This window comes from Polypterus senegalus, chromosome 3 (genome assembly GCF_016835505.1).
Source record: "Polypterus senegalus isolate Bchr_013 chromosome 3, ASM1683550v1, whole genome shotgun sequence".
In the NCBI taxonomy this organism is placed as follows: domain Eukaryota; kingdom Metazoa; phylum Chordata; class Cladistia; order Polypteriformes; family Polypteridae; genus Polypterus; species Polypterus senegalus.
Window position 1 is genome coordinate 223,616,747 of NC_053156.1, and position 17,027 is coordinate 223,633,773.

Here is a 17,027-nt window from a genome sequence, read left to right on the forward strand (position 1 = left end):
TACGCGGTGGTTGGACTAACTGGTGCCTGACTGCTCTGCGATGCATCACTCCAGCTGCGGTCCACAGGCACTAACATTTCTTCTCACGGTCCGTTCAAATATTACAATTTTCCTCCAAATAAAACTCAAAACGTTTCGTTTTCATACCGCTTTTCGCAAATAGTGTTACTAATTATAAACGAAAAATGAAATTACCATCCCGTGAACTTGGCATCATCATTCCGCAGCAGTCTTCCTTTACTGGGTTGAGGGCGCGTTGGAAGCGCAAGCCCGTAAATTTGCGCGCGCAGAAGGATAAGGAACGCCAACGGCCCGTGATTGGACAGCCGAGTGCATAAAGACTGCTTGTGTAAGCGCTTACTTCTTTCTCGCTGGTGTTAACATTCAAGAAAGGAATAGCGATGATACTGGGCTACTGGGATATACGAGGGGTAAGTGCAAACTGTAGACGTAACTGTTCACTAATAATGTTCGACAGGTAGATGCCTTCTGGAAGGTTTACTCGGTTTAACAGAGGATGTCGGTTCTTGGCTCCATTAAAAAAGTAGTCAGGCCTGCTTTTTAATCGCGCGATTCTTCGAAACTCTCGTTTTTCAGCAGTAGTTTTATAATGTTAAAATATATCTTGGAGTATTTTGCAAAGTACTCCCCGCGGCATTTGTGATTTTATGTAAAACTTTTATTTAACTTAATGTATGTGATCTCCTCAGGAAAAGCAGAACCTGAATATCAAAAGAACTGCCAGAACGTACGTAGCAAAGCTTAATCCTTTCTGCAAGATCACTTGTAAATAATTTAAACGGATCTGTTGGTGATGCCAGGAACTTCAAGTGTGCCAATCCCCTGTTTATTGTAACACCAAGAAACTGTAGACTTGGAGATAAAGCTGCTGGGGCGGTTGATGCGAGTGTTCCGCACCATTAAAGAGGGAGTACAAATCCCCGTTGTCTAAAACCGGAAAAGTGCAATACAAACTTCAAAACCGGGTACGTGACCCAGCTGATACAGCCCAACATTAAAACCTGTTGGGTAAAATTTGGCATCACTACTGTATAAAACTGCAATGCATTATATAGGGTAATAAAGCCGTGTATAATGATAAAATCTCAATAAGGCATTATGCGGAGTTAATGGCAGCTGCTGATGTTTAAAAGCGGTTCCGCAGTGGAATCGGCCTTAAGCATCTCCTTTGCTGACTGGTTTTATTTCTACTCTGTTAGTTTGTACACTTTTTTTTTTTTTTAAATGAGGACGTGTTAAATGCTTGTGCAAGCCTAGTTTATGTAATACACCATATACTGTATACCCATATTGTTTTTTCACTGCCTTCCCTGGTACAGCTCTATTCCAGGCTGTTGTAGAAACTTTTTTAAAGCTAGAATTTGCCATCAGAATTAGTACTGTAGATTGTTGTACGGTTATACTTGGTTTATCCCTTATAGAAAGCTGCAAGAAAAGCAGCTCTTAGATCTATGGACCTGCCATGGAAAGGAAATCTTTTCAAGGCTTCTCCGTTTTGCTTTCTGCTCTTTCTATTCCTAGCTATCACCAGTTTACTAGAAATCAAATGGTGCATCATTCACCTAAATAAGGTACCAATGTAGGAAATGATTCAAGGCAGAGCTTTTTATCTTGGCAGCTCCAATGTGCAATAATCATAGATTCTATCCGCTCATGTTCCCAACCTAGTCTTATGTATCCTATTTACAGTATCAGGACATTTTAGGGACCCTCGTATTAACGATATGTATGTATTCTTTGAATAACTATTCTTGAAATATAGTTTTCCTAAAATAAACACTACTTCTTCAATGTACCAGTTAGAAGCCTTTTATTTGTTAGTAAAAAAAAATCTTCATTTGTATGCATATTTGAATATATTATGATCGACAATCAGAATATCAGTTGTATATCCAAACTTTATAACCCAGATTCACATGGTGCACTGCTGGACAGTCATCAATGAATTAAGAGTACTTAAGAGTTAAATCAACATCTCTTGCAAGAAGTGGTCATTCACATTATACACATCAGTTCATACAAGGAGTAATTCAATGTAAAACTGTGCATTAGGGGCATCTGTCAATATTAATACGTCCTAAAACCTATCGGGGAGATGACCCTAATTGTTAATGACCTGTAGCTTCTGTCTCGCTAGTTTTATTTAGTATTGGAATGTCATAATTTAGGGTCCGGGGTCATCAATATTTGGAGAACTACCAGATGGATAAGATTACATAATACATTTAGTGTTTTTCTAAATGATATTGCTTGCACTTTTTTGTTTTGCTCAGTTGGAAGGATTCTAATCAACTCTCCATGACTCTGCAAAGCAGCAAAAGCAATGCATATTATCTGAATGTAGGGAAAACATTCTGAGCTATACTGCAGATCTTTTTAATATTTGCCAATTTGTTAATATAAACAAAGTGCGTCAGTCTGTTTGTTCTCCTTTTGTTGTTTTAATACATGTGGATTACTGTTTCGTAATGGGCATTTTGTTGACATAGCTGTAAAAAACTGAGTAGGGGAGGTGTTAAGGTGTTGATTTTAATTTTAAGTTGATTGTCATTTGGAAATGTTACACTGATTGAATTTTTAAATATTGTAATGTCATCTTTAAGCGCAATAAAACTAGTTTGCTAGTACTTGAGTCTGTACTAGCAACTAATAGTAATTAAGATACATATACAACACAATCTAATCTAAAGGTGCTACTACACTGTCTCAGGCAAAAATGACAAAGGGACTACCTCTTCTATTGGAGTTTAAAATAAGGAATAGGGTTCAGCCGTTCACAGGATACCTTCTTCAGTCTTTATAAACCATGGTCCAATTCTGATAAGTCTATATTTTGACTAAAATTATGTAAAATCTGTCGGACATAGGTTCCAAAGTCTGGGTAAATCCTTTTAGACCAAATTAGGGAATACAATTTGCTTATCAGTCAGTGTTGGAGTAAGGGCTCATTTATGCTTCACACTCAGAATGCATACTCGCACCCATCATGGCTGCCACGCATTCCCAGCATTCATTTGACGCAACGTCTGAGCAGGTTCTCAGAAATTAACGCAATGTGTGCGCGAGTTGCAGTACCAGCAAATAGTCGGTGGGCACAGTGTGATAAAAGCGGAATTTGACATCAGAGTCTGTTTACTATCTATATGTCACAGAAAGCCTCTATGTGGATCCTATTAAGTCTCACATATCCTCTTTTGTGCCCTTTTTTTTGGCAACTTCACAACAGCAACATAATGTACTGTGCTATATTTGAGTTACAGAGGGCAAAAAATTAAGGAAGTGGTGAAAACGTGTATTTTGTGATTAAAGTGGGAATTTCAGCTTTAATCTCGAAATGTCCACTTTAACCTTGTAGTTTACTTTATCATTAAAGCAGACCATCATAAACATCATCCCAGTTTTTAATCGCTACAAGCTTCTTGGACCTGATAGCAGCGGCAAGCAGCAATAGATCACCACACAGAACACATTAAATGTATGATATTCCAACTCTCTGCAAATTTCGAATCTTTAGATTTATGCTTAATGCATTTCATCATGAAAAACGATATCAAAGTATGTATGTTACATTTTACAGATAAATCATTAATTTCATTTAAATAATGAATACTGTTAATTACACACATGGGGGTGACACGGTGGCGGAGCGGTAGCACTGCTGTCTCACAGGGAGTCGTAAACTCCAAGCAGGGAATACCAGCAACACATGTTTTCCTGTTGGTTTTCCACATTTTGCTTCAGTTTTTTTCCAAAGATATGCAGATTTGGGGATTTGGTCCTGCTTAAATGACTCCAGTGTATGTGTGTGTTTGTACTCACCTTGCGATTAGCTGAGGTCCAGTCCAGGTATTGTTTCTGCCTCATGCCCAATGCTTGCTGGAATGGACACATTCCTGGATTGATGGATTTAATCATTAAACATCCTTTTCAGAGATATTGCGGTAAGGTGTCATCGGAATTTAATGGGTGTTACAGGCTATTCACAACACAGAGAAGCCGAACTTGTTCTCACCATGATATCTCTCACTGCCACCTGCTGGATTCCTCCAGATTTACGCGTGCAAGTATAAACAGTAAAACGCTTGCGTAGCAGGAGCGTCCGCTGCAGCATGCATCTCGTTGCATGAAGTATAAACCTGGCCTTCCAGTTGCTACAAATAATGCTATTGGGAGTCTACTATATGGGACCACAAAACAGTTGTGATTTCCCATACAACATTGCTCATGGATCATTTTAACATCTTCAGTTAGAAGATTCCTAAACCATTGTAATGAGTGCAATGTGTTAGCTTAAAAATAACAATTTGGCAAGAATACGTTAATTTTATTCTAGGACAAGTTTACCTGGCCTGTTTGTAACCTCTATTCTTCCTTTAGTTTGTTTCAATATGCATAAACTACCTCCTAATAGGCTCTGGGTTCATATGTATCTCTAAAATGGAGAGCCAAGAGGTGTGTGTTTGGCCGTTAAATGTGGCATTATTTAATTTTAAATGTTTTTACATTTGTACTGATTTGTGTTTTTGACTGAACAGTTTATTTATGACATAACTAAAAAAATGTAAATTTACAATAATACTTTCTTATGTCTTTAAACTTAGTCCTTCATTTTCTTTTGGCTTCAGCTGTTTAGCTTAGTAATATGGTTATCTTAAGAATATTAATGTTTCTATAATTTCTTAATGCTGGAACATATGATTATCAGAGTATTGTATATTGATTTATTTATTATTATTATTATTATTATTACATTATTTTGTCTTTTGCAGCTGGCTCAGCCCATTCGGCTTCTCCTGGAGTATACAGAAACGAAGTATGAGGACAAGTTGTATTCTTGCGGAGAAGGTGTGTTTTAAGTTTGACCTCTGAGTAACTCTACTCATGTTATCAGTACTTGGAATGTTCTTCACTTAATTTAGAAAATTTGACTGAATTTCTTAATTTTGTTTCCCTGAAATAACTTCTGTGTAAAAAGCCATATTTCCCGTTGAGTAGAAATAAAGTTCTATCTTGTAGAGAAGCTCTTTTCTTTGAACATTAGATTACCTTTCATTTTTAGTCTGTCAGTTGCCTGTGCTTTGACTCAAAGTAGCTAGAGTGAGTGAAAAATGAGGAAAGATAATCAACAGATTTGTAGTTTTCCTTGCCTGTGTCAAACTTATCACTCAGTTTTTGTTAACTTGTTTGTTTGTGCAGCTAATTTCAGTAATGTACTTTATATCTTCAGCATGTGGAAATTGTACCTTTCTCTTTTTTAAATGTGCATTGTGTGTATATACTATTAATGACTCAGATTGTTTATACTAAGAAATAACACTAACATTTGGATAGATTCACTGCATTCTGTTATTTGTTTTTAATAAGTAGGACAATGTTTATCTTTTGTAGCCCCCAACTACGACAAAAGCTGCTGGTTAAATGCAAAGGACAAACTTGGGCTGGATTTCCCCAATGTATGTATTGCGTAATAGCTCAAAGGCATTTTGGCAGAGATCTATATTAATTCAGAAAGCTTAGACCTGCTCACTGCTGTTAAATAGAGGTTGACTGCTGCATGTCACTGCTTGTTTTACAGTTAACACAAGGGAGCAGTTTTGTTTTGTGCTTTTTTTTTTGTATGTTTTGCTCTTTGCCGTCAATATTCTGGGTTAGCTCATAAGGTTTCTCTCAAATTATCTTCCTAATACACAGATTGAACTATATACTAATTGGGAACACCTTAATTTTTATTTATAATTAGTAAAGGGGATTTTCATTGCTTTCTTTTATTGATATAAATCAGAGTGAATTATTATTTTTTTTTTTTTAGGATAAAGACAAACACATCCTCAAAGAATTTTAAGGAATAAATATCCTTAAACCCTTAAGTTTTTTTTACTTACATTCTTATTACTGTTTTAATTTGTAGCAAGATATTTTGAACAGTGTTTCTCAATTCCATCTTTTCCCCACATTCTGCTAAAATGAAGCACCTTTTTATTCAGAAAGTAAATTTTTAGACTTTATTATATATTGCTGTTAACATTTTCCCAGATTTAAAACATCTATCTGCATGTTAATTTACAGTTTGTGTGTCCGAGTTCTTGCATGTAATTTTATATGGTTTAGTCTAGTGCCTTAGCTGCATAGAGGTGAAGCATGGTTCATGTTCATTGAGTAAGCTGATAGAGGCCTTCCAAATCTAGAAATGAAATTCATTTCAAATTCTTACTTATGGTGGAAAATAAAATAACCTAAATTTGTAGGTTTACAGGATGTGTTAAACACACACCATTTTAAAATGTGTTTTTTTTTTTTTCCCCCCCAGCTTCCGTATCTGATTGATGGAGATGTGAAGATTACTCAGAGCAATGCTATTTTGCGATACATCGCTCGCAAACATAACATGTGTATGTATAAACATTTTGACTAACATCAGACCAACGAGTAAACATTTTGTGTATATTGCATATTTATACTGTGTACTATACTTATGTACATAATATATCCTTGTTCCATAAATACAGTGAAACTCAACTTAATGGACTTATAGTAGAAAAGGGTGTTTCCTTTATTTTAATATCCTTATATCCTAATCTCTCCCATTTTAACAGTGTAATTATAAAAATGCTGTTACTAACACTTTATAGACTAGTCCTTATAAAATAAAATGTAGCAGATTGTTCAAACTGAGCTGTTCATGCTGCTGTGATACTACAGTGCATCTGGAAAGTATTCGCAGCGCATCACTTTTTCCACATTTTGTTAAGTTACAGCCTTATTCCAAAATGGATTAAATTAATTTTTTTCCTCAGAATTCTACACACAACACCCCATAATGACAACATGAAAAAAGTTTACTATAGGTTTTTGCAAATTTATTAAAAATAAAAAAAACTGAGAAATCACATGTACACAAGTATTCACAGCCTTTGCTCAATACTTTGTCGATGCACCTTTGGCAGCAATTACATCCTCAAGTCTTTTTGAATATGATGCCACAAGCTTGGCACACCTCTCCTTGGCCAGTTTCGCCCATTCCTCTTTGCAGCACCTCTCAAGCTCCATCAGGTTGGATGGGAAGCGTCGGTGCACAGCCATTTTAAGCTCTCTCCAGAGATGTTCAATCGGATTCAAGGCTGGGCCACTCAAGGACATTCACAGAGTTGTCCTGAAGCCACTCCTTTGATATCTTGGCTGTGTGCTTAGGGTCGTTGTCCTGCTGAAAGATGAACCGTCGCCCCAGTCTGAGGTCAAGAGCTCTCTGGAGCAGGTTTTCATCCAGGATGTGTCTGTACATTGCTGCAGTCATCTTTCCCTTTATCCTGACTAGTCTTCCAGTTCCTGCCTCTGAAAAACATCCCCACAGCATGATGCTGCCACCATGCTTCACTGTAGGGATGGTATTGGCCTGGTGATGAGCTGAGCCCGTTTTCCTCCAAACGTGATGCCTAGCATTCACACCAGAGAGTTCAATCTTTGTCTCATCAGACCAGAGAATTTTGTTTCTCATGATCTGAGAGTCCTTCAGGTGCCTTTTGGCAAACTCCAGGCAGGCTGCCATGTGCCTTTTACTAAGGAGTGGGTTCTGTCTGGCCACTCTACCATACAGGCGTGATTGGTGGATTGCTGCAGAGGTGGTTGTCCTTCTGGAAGGTTCTCTCTCCACAGAAGACCTCTGGAACTCTGACAGAGTGACCAGGCGGGTCACGGGTTCTTGGTCACCTACCTGACTAAGGCCCTTTGCCCCCGATCGCTCAGTTTAGATGGCCGGCCAGCTCTAGGAAGAGTCCTTGTGGTTTCAAACTTCTTCCACTTATGGATGATGGAGGCCACTGTGCTCATTGGGACCTTCAAAGCAGCAGAATTTTTTCTGTAACCTTCCCCAGATTTATGCCTCAAGACAATCCTGTCTCGGAGGTCTACAGACAATTCGTTTGACTTCATGCTTGGTTTGTGCTCTGACATGAACTGTCAACTGTGGGACCTTATATAGACAGGTGTGTGCCTTTCCAAATCATGTCCAGTCAACTAAATTTACCACAGGTTGACTCCAATTAAGCTGCAGGAACATCTCAAGGATGATCAGGGGAAACGGGATGCACCTGAGCTCAATTTTGAGCTTCATGGCAAAGGCTGTGTATACGTATGTACATGTGCTTTCTCAATTTTTATTTTTAATAAATTTGCAAAAACCTCAAGTAAACTTTTTTCACATTGTCATTATGGGGTGTTGTGTGTAGAATTCTGAGGGGAAAAAAATAATTTAATCCATTTTGGAATAAGGCTGTAACATAACAAAATGTGGAAAAAGTGATGCGATGTGAATACTTTCCAGATGCACTATATGTTCAAATCCTGCTTCACACTCTGAATTAACTTTTTCCAACCCAACGCTCGAGTTCTTGGTTGCTTATTTAGCATTTAATATCTTAAAAAAAAAAAAATCACAAGAACTAATACAAACATGATTTCAAGCAAGCATTTGACAGTCACCCTGAACTGTTTGCACTTTCACATCAGACTCTTTGCAGTTCAGTGTGTTATTTTCTTTACTGCATTTTAGACTAGTTGTTTAATACATCTGTCTCGCAGCTCTAGGAGTAATCCAAGATCAGTTACTGTCTGTATGAGTTTCCCTCATTTTTGTTTATAGGTAAATGTACATCTTAGGTTAATTGGTGCCTCTGAATGGTCCTGTTATGAATTTGTCTGGGTGTGTGAATAGGTCTTATAGCCCATTCTGCAGTTGGATTCTGTTTTGTGGCCAGTACTATTACGGTAGCTCTGACTCCATAATCTGTGAAAATGGGTGGATGGATTACATTTTTTTTTTTTTTTTATCTAAAGTAATATACGGGTATTTTGAAAAACACTGAATGTTACAAACTATTTAGGTAACTTAAACTTATCAACCTAATAAATTACTATAGTTTGGAATTTCAAATTGTGCTTTCAGTTTGAGTAATTTAAAAATTATGGGTTTACTGTAAACACTATGTTTAAAATGTTTTTCAACATTGCCATTTTTCTTTTTATTTATGTATACATTCAGTAAATACGTTAATTGTAATCTGGTGAATAACTGGTCCCATCAGAATAAAGACCGGGTAAATAAAGCATTTTATGTATTTTTGTAGGTGGTGAATCTGAAGAGGAAAGCATCAGAGTAGATCAGTTAGAGAACCAGCTAATGGATTTCCGCAATGGTTTTGTGATGCTGTGCTATTATCCAGATTATGTAAGCATCAAATGTTCACTACTTTATTACTGTATTTTTTTTATTTTAACTTTGAATGAATTATCTGTAAAATATGTACAATGCAAGGAGTAAATATTTTGAATTCTAGAAGCTATACAAATTCTTTTACCTCACACACAAGACTAGTATCTTTTCACAAATACTTTGCATCAATTTACATTTTTCAGTCTGTATACATGCTTGTATACGGGATCTCTAGCACCAGTAGCATCATCTGAATTATGCTATTTTATCCTTGTTCATATTGGTGTACTGCTGATACTCTAGCTCCTGCTATCATCCAAGATGTATTAGTTAGCCTACAACCTGCCAGTTTAGTCAAGAACTATGTAGTAAAGTGCTGTTTAGCAGGTTGCTGTTCCATTCATGGTTTCTGTTTTGTGCCTGATGTGGTGAACCAGTAATGGAATACCAGTGTTTGGCAATAATTTCCGTAGGGTACCATCTTTGACTAAATAAAGGAAATGTAAGAGTACTGTCATGTGACTTCTACATATACTGAAAAGCATCTGTTAACACTACTTGACTTCCATCCATCCATTATCCAACCCGCTATATCCTAACTACAGGGTCACGGAGGTCTGTTGGAGCCAATCCCAGCCAACACTGGGCACAAGGCAGGAAACAAATCCTGGGCAGGGTGCCAACCCACCACTAAATAGTCTAGCCAAATTCTGAACTGTTTTAGAGACTTGCTATGACAAACCAATCCGAGTGCAATTAGTTATCATTTTCGGAAAAGCATTTTTTGCCCATTTAGAAAATTATCCAACTGCAAAACATTTTTAAAAGCATTCGCTTTCACACTAGGTAGTGTGAATAAATGCCAGAAACTGAGACAAATGTCTAACATTCATTACCTTATGGTTCTGCATCTTAACTGAATCTATATAAGGCAGGCCAATCAAAAGCAATCAAAATAATGATCTGAAATAGGTTAATTATAAATTGTTACATTTATCACACATAATTAAAATTATTATGAAAAATATCCCAGAAAGTTATGAGGGGGGGATAAAAGTTAAACATCCATTATCCAACCCGTTGTATCCTAACTACATGGTCACGGGGGTCTGTTGGAGCCAGTCCCAGCCAACTCGGGGCTCAAGGCAGGAAGCAAACCCCAGGCAGGGTGCCAGCCCACTGCAGGAAAAGTTAAACATCCTGACCATCAAAGCATTGGAATGATGTAATTTACTGACCTTGTATTTGACCTTTTGTGCTTCTATTGTGTGAGACTCTGAAGACCAGGGGTCTCCAACATGTCGCTCGTGAGCTATTGGTAGCTCGCAAACCCTTTCCAAGTAGCTCGGAAAAGGGTTAATGAATCCTACATAAATTTGTAAACTTGATTAGTCAAATTAGGGGTGGGTGATCTTTCCAAAAAATCATATCACAAATCACAATCTGAATTGCAATCTATCTTTTCAATGTGGCATACACTTAAGAGAATATCCAGACTCACTCATCAAGACCTAAGTAACACTATTTTAAATATCAAACAGTTGAATTAAATTTTTCTCATTCGCTAGCTAAGCAGATTTAAGGAACGCTCCCCATTGCTGGAGAGTGAGTGAGGAAGGCCCTTCCCACCGCCCCATTGCATGGATTGCGCTAATAAATTAGTCTTGCAAGCGAAATATGATACATAGCGAAATGAAAGAAGCTACAGAATCAACCAGAATGTTCAAGCAAATTATAAGAAAAAAAACAGATCTAAATCAGTTAAGTATTTCTCTCGTCAAAGGGGACAGACATTGGATTTTATATATGTTAGTAAACCTTCAAAATGTGCAGTTAGTCTTAACAGCATTCTCAGCATTTCTGGAGTTTAGTAGAGCCAGATAACTAAGAATCTTCATCAAGTAGCTCTGAAAATGTCTGCTTTGTTTGGGTCTACATACCTCTGGGTCTTCCTTTTCTGACATGATGGTCATGAAATCAAAGGTCAGAACAAGACTGACAGATGGCTACACTCCAACATACACCTGCCTCTCTTGTTGACTCCATGCAGTGCCAGTCATCTCACTAACTAAAAAACACATCACATATGCAACTGGACATGTGAATACTCTTGTGAAGTGACACAGTGACATGTAACACAATGACAAATGAATAAGTAATATCTGTGTATTTGTAGGGTGGCGCAGTGGGTAGCGCTGCTGCCTCACAGTTAGGAGACCCAGGTTCGCTTCCCGGGTCCTCCTTGTGTGGAGTTTGCATGTTCTCCCCGTGTCTGCATGGGTTTCCTCCGGGTACTCTAGTTTCCTCCCACAGTTCAGACGTGCAGGTTAGGTGCATTGGCAATTCTAAATTTTTCCTTTGTGTGTGTGTGCCCTCTGGTGGGCTGGCGCCCTGCCCAGGGTTTGTTTCCTGCCTTGTGCCCTGTGTTGGCTGGGATAGGCTCCAGCAGACCCCCGTGACCCTGTAGTTAGGATATAGCGGGTTGGATGATGGATGGATGTGGATGTGAATTTGACAACATTCATGTTTTAATTCAATAGTGTGAGATACACTAGAAAGTGCATACAGACATACAAAATGTACTTGCAGGTGAACTAAATATTTTTGTGATGTGTTAATGCAAAATGTGAGTTGTGGACACCATTTTGTAAATGTTAAGGCAAAACAAGCTTATTCAGTTTTGGTAAAAACGAGCTATGAGAAGAAAATTTAGAAAACATGAGTAGCTCTCGGCCATTTTCATTTTGTAAAGGTAGCTCTCAGGGGGGAAACGTTGGAGACCCCTGTTATAGACTATACAGTCCATCTAACTTTTTTCCATTGTTTTTTTTTTTTGGTTTGATATTTTAATTTAAGGAATATTAAATACTGAATTCCACATCTAATTTATACATATTTGTTTTTGTGTGCATAACCATGTGCAAGGATGAATTAGTTTATGTAAGCTAACAAATGTTAAAAGATGTAAAGGGCATTTCCATCCTGACCGTATTGTTAATTTGTTTATTGGATATTTATGTATGACCTTGTTCCTATTAAATGGCTCAGTTTAATTACATGCTGGATAAGTGCACAGTTTGTGTAATTTTTTTGTTGTTTTGATACTTTCAGGAAAAAAAGAGGCCTGGATATTTAGAAAACTTACCAATTGCATTGAAGCTATTTTCTAGCTACCTTGGAGAGAGGAAATGGTTGGCTGGAGAAAAGGTAGGCAGCAAAATCTACATATGCGGTTCTTTATTTTGATGTTTAAACTTTGTAGTTTTGTGGCTTTTTATACTCTTCATTAAATTGCTGTATAGCAAGTAGTTAAAGATGCACTGAATTATATGTAAATGCATACTGAAAAAATCACATACCAAAACAAATGCAGCAGGTAGCTTATCTATTGCAATTGTCATTGCCTAATAGCTTTTAGATATTTTACTTATTTGAATATGATTTCTAACTAAAACAACTCATTACTAATAGTCTTGTAAATGTTAATCTATCTTAATCATATGTAAATTACTCAAATTTGACTTTTAAGGAATTTTATTTTCTAATCTATTATAAAAAAATTCTTGGAAGGAGACGAGATGTGATTTTCTCTGAGAGACTTTTGTACGTCCCGTGAGACAAGTTCATGCCCGTGGCCTGGAAATAAAGGAGTAGATGACAAAGTAGAACATCGTAAAGAATTCAAAAATGTTGGCGCGGTACACATGCAGAGCAGGTTAGAGATAATGGAAGTACGAAAATTCAAAAGTCTCAAAGGATAGGAAAGATTGCATTAGCGCAAACAATTGATTACCCGGTAAAATAACGGAACAGCAAGAAGATTGAATATATTGTTTGAATTTAAACTTTAAGTAGGAGACTTGTAGATCGTCTAATTCGTGTTGCCAGCAAAAATTAAGATTCCAAAAACATTGCCAGTGGGCAAGCGAAGCAAGCGGTGGCGGCGCCCCTAGTTTTAATTAAACACTAGGGGGTCTCGCCCCCTGCTTGCTTCACTTGCCAACCCCTGTGTTTGGTTAATCGGATATGCAATTTAAATTTTTTTTTTTCTTTGGAATTTGTTTCATTATTTGCATTTTTACTTTAAAGCTTCATTAAAAACAATATTTTTTGGAGACACATTGTGACAGTGCAATGTATAACTGCCTGTGAGTGAATATTGTTTCTGTTTCTAGAATAAATAATCTTGACTTTTTCTAATGTTTGTCCCTGTGATTTGATTGTCCATAGCAAAAGCTATTCTTACGGTAAACTAAACATTTTAATACAAATGTCATATCACAATCTCCTTTGGTGTGTAATGTTGTTCCTGCAATATATACATTACCTTTCTTTTTGCCTGCTAAAATTTGCATCGCTTCTCCGTGATCATAAATATACACCTGACCGAATTGTGTATTCTTTGAAATTCAACTTGTCGTTGCTTTAACTGTTCCGGGAACACAGATTCTCATAGCGTATGGTCCATTATTGTGTAAATCCACGTTTTGTCCATTGAATGATGCAAATGCAAAAAGACTTTGTTGTCTACTCTTTGCCTTTTATTTTTGACCTCTATTTCTCATGCTATTTTTTCAATTACAACTGGTTCTGATGATTAATCACCTTTTCTTTGATACTGTAGCAACTTACAGCACCCTCTCCACCAAGTCTCATGTTTTATGGCCCCCACAAGATGCTTCGTGGCAAGTCTCTTTTGTCTCGCGGGTCTTTTTAAATGTCTTCTGAGAACTTACGAGAAGATCACGTATCGTTGCCTTGCTTTTGCTTTCCAGGATTTTTTGTTTTTATAATATTACTATGACAGCTTACCATGTATTTTCTCTCTAACGCATGGTTTTTTTTCCTGCCACTTGTCATTTTATGAAGTTTTGAAAGGAAAAAAATTCAAAAACGAAACCATTACTATAATTCCCTAATGAGAATATTTGTGGGCCTATGTTGATTGTGCAGTGTTTGCTGTTAACCACATTGACACTGATCAACTGCACAAAAAGTGAAAACATATTAAATCTTAAACTGACATATATGAAATTGTGCCAACATTTCTTTCAAAGCTTAAATGAGAACCTATTTACAGTTTATTATTCTTCGTAATTAATAAAATAGACAGGTGATTTTAAATTTTGATATGGATAAAATCCATATTTAAATTAGAATTTGTTGGACAAAGTGTTTGAAACTTCTTTTACATTGAAAGAAAGTCCACTAGATGCAGTGCTACTGTGCACTTGAGATAATGTCTTCTGCTTATGCTGTTGGCATTGTCCATATTAATGCCCCTAACTAGCTGTATAATGCAGCGAAGCAATTCCCAAGTGCATTTGGTATCTCCAATATTTTCCTCTTTTCCAGAATTCTGACTCTGACCAACTGGTGTTAAAGCGCTAAGAGTCTTTCTGCCAACCAGTTAGATGATCCATGTTTCTCTTACCTGCTAGGTGCCATCTACAACTGCAGGCAAAATCCAAATGACTACTAGTTTATGTAAAGCGATAATGCCCAAGGAAGCTTTAGAAACTGAAAAGTCATTACTTACAAGTAGTAAACTCTGAATGGGATATCTTTTCCTAGACCATTAAGTATCCATTAAACCGTGAATGCAACATACAGTACACATGACTGCAATGTTGGGAAGAAAGCTCTTGGTGGGGAAACAACAAGATGAGCTGGTAAACTCCAGAGAATTGGCAGTTGGGGAAAGAATCAGACCCACAAAAGTTTATCTAAATTTTATTTCAGAAGGCTTTTTTTTTTTTCTTTTCAAATTTTCTTTCTCTGCAGATCACATTTGTTGACTTCATCATGTATGAGCTTTTAGATCAGCATGTTATGTTTGAACCAACTTGCCTAAAGGATTTCAAAAACCTAAAGGAATTTCTTAATCGATTTGAGGTAATACAAGGATATGAAGTATGTAAAAATGCATATTCAACCCATAAATCAATGCTTTTTTTTGGAGGGGGGTATCTAGAATTGAGTTAGAAAAAATGCATTGTTTGTTGGGGAAAAACTGTAGCTATAACTGTAATCCTGTATGTAACCTGCAAAGCATCCATCCATCCATTTTTACAATATACTTATTCAGTTCAAGTTCATAACTAGTCTTACACACCCACTCTTATTAAGCACTGAATTTTATGAAATACCATCAGTATGGTGCATAGAAAATGTATCATACAATAGCAGTTAACTTTTGTCCCTGTTGACTTGTTCATAATTTGAATTAATTGGTTCTTTACGGTCGCTTTGCATTGTGATTAATGTGGACTTTGGTGTGCCACTTTATAAATCTCTGAATGCAGCCATTCATTTAAATCCCATGAGTGCAGCTTTGTTTGGTGGTACAGTAGCATGTGGGTGAACATTAACTTCGGGGCGCAAAGCTTGTGCAAGATCAACATCTTGTGTAGTGAAACAGGTGACTGCTGCCTACTTTATTTTCCTATAATTGTGATGGCCCACAGACCCCTTAAGCTGAACCAAGTCAGTGGGCAGTAGAGGAGATTAAAAAAAAAAAACAATAAAAAAAAAATGGGCAAGAAATGAAGTGCCTCTAGGTGTCAGTCATGGATGCACTTCCATTGGTGTCATTAAGTGTATGATTTCTCTAATTGATCCAGCACAATTCTATCAGTTAAACTAATGTTTTTGAGAATTCTGAAGACCTTGATTAGGGTTCCACAAAGCCTCCTCACATTCAGTGAGATAGTGCCTGGCAGGAATGTAATTGAATTAGTTTGTGCTGGACAAAATCCCCATACCTGACATACACACATGACTATGCATGTGGAGATTCATGCTTGGGTGTTAAAGCAGTGACTAAAGTACGTGAAAGTTGGCAACACTAATATTTGCCAGCTGGTTGCTTGTGGGCTGCCTTTACGAAGAGAAACAAATCACTTGGCTCTTTAGTAAACAAAATGATACATGCCAGTAGGAGACATGATAGCAGAAACTGGAGTGGGTGTAAGATGTCTAAAGGGCTGGAATGACATGATACTATAAGAGGATACTGAATCTTCAATAATGGTAGCAAAATGGGGATTTTTTTAGAAAGGCAAAAGTAGACTTGACAGTTATCTCCAATTCATAGCTGTATTAAAAGTGATTATTATCTTAGTCCTGTGGGGTTGAAAAAAACTGCTTTTTTTTTTTTTTTTAGTGTCTGTTTTTTTATTGTGGCCTGTCTAACTAAATTTCGCCTGTCTCTTTCTTGGCAGGCACTGGATAAGATTGCTGCCTACATGAAATCCAAACATTTTATTAAGCATCCAGTGAACAATAAGATGGCATTCTGGGGTAATCAGAAATCTTAGTTCTCTGCTGTTTTCCAAAGGTGAACCCCAGTTATTTGTGTTCTTGTCTAGTGATGGCAGTTTGCATTATGCTCTTTTTTACTTTCATGATTGGAATGGGGCCTTTTTTCTTATAAAGAGCACTTAAATCTATACTTTGACAGTTTTTATGGCAAAATTGTCATTTCTGTCTTTGTCAATATGAATTGCATTCATTTAATAAAATGAAACATTCTGGGTTCTGCTTGTATTGTTTTTGTCATACAGTAGTGGAAGATATTTATATTTGAATCTTACAATAACACAGGTTGAAAATATTCCAATTTTTGCAACACTACATAACAACTTGGGGATCTTGCCTGTTGAAAATGGGTTTGACTTCCCTTCAGTGAGAATGTAGGAAGAATATAGGAAGCTTGTCAAAGCAACTTTTAATCAGGGACTTTAAAACAACATAAGAACTCTGCCCTGAATAACTGTGCTGCTGTCTTGGTGAGTGCTCC

At 36.9% G+C, this 17,027-nt stretch overlaps 1 protein-coding gene across 1 annotated transcript; it reads left to right on the top strand.

Annotated features, from left to right (window-relative positions):
* The first annotated feature begins 298 nt into the window (after positions 1 to 298).
* Positions 299 to 16,765, top strand: LOC120525900 (glutathione S-transferase Mu 3-like). The gene is made up of 8 exons (XM_039748581.1): positions 299 to 431; positions 4,791 to 4,866; positions 5,410 to 5,474; positions 6,329 to 6,410; positions 9,141 to 9,241; positions 12,338 to 12,433; positions 15,011 to 15,121; positions 16,450 to 16,765. The coding sequence occupies exons 1-8, from the start codon at positions 402 to 404 to the stop codon at positions 16,543 to 16,545; spliced, it is 657 nt and encodes a 218-aa protein (XP_039604515.1). The 5' UTR covers positions 299 to 401; the 3' UTR covers positions 16,546 to 16,765.
* Positions 16,766 to 17,027: the final 262 nt, after the last annotated feature.

What these genes read in the sequence shown, in the direction of transcription:
- LOC120525900 (XM_039748581.1), top strand. Translation starts at nt 402, where the DNA reads ATGATACTGGGCTACTGGGATATACGAGGG. An exon ending in TGTGCTATTATCCAGATTAT is followed by an intron (nt 9,242 to 12,337) that starts GTAAGCATCAAA and finishes TGATACTTTCAG; the next exon opens with GAAAAAAAGAGGCCTGGATA. An exon ending in AATTTCTTAATCGATTTGAG is followed by an intron (nt 15,122 to 16,449) that starts GTAATACAAGGA and finishes CTTTCTTGGCAG; the next exon opens with GCACTGGATAAGATTGCTGC.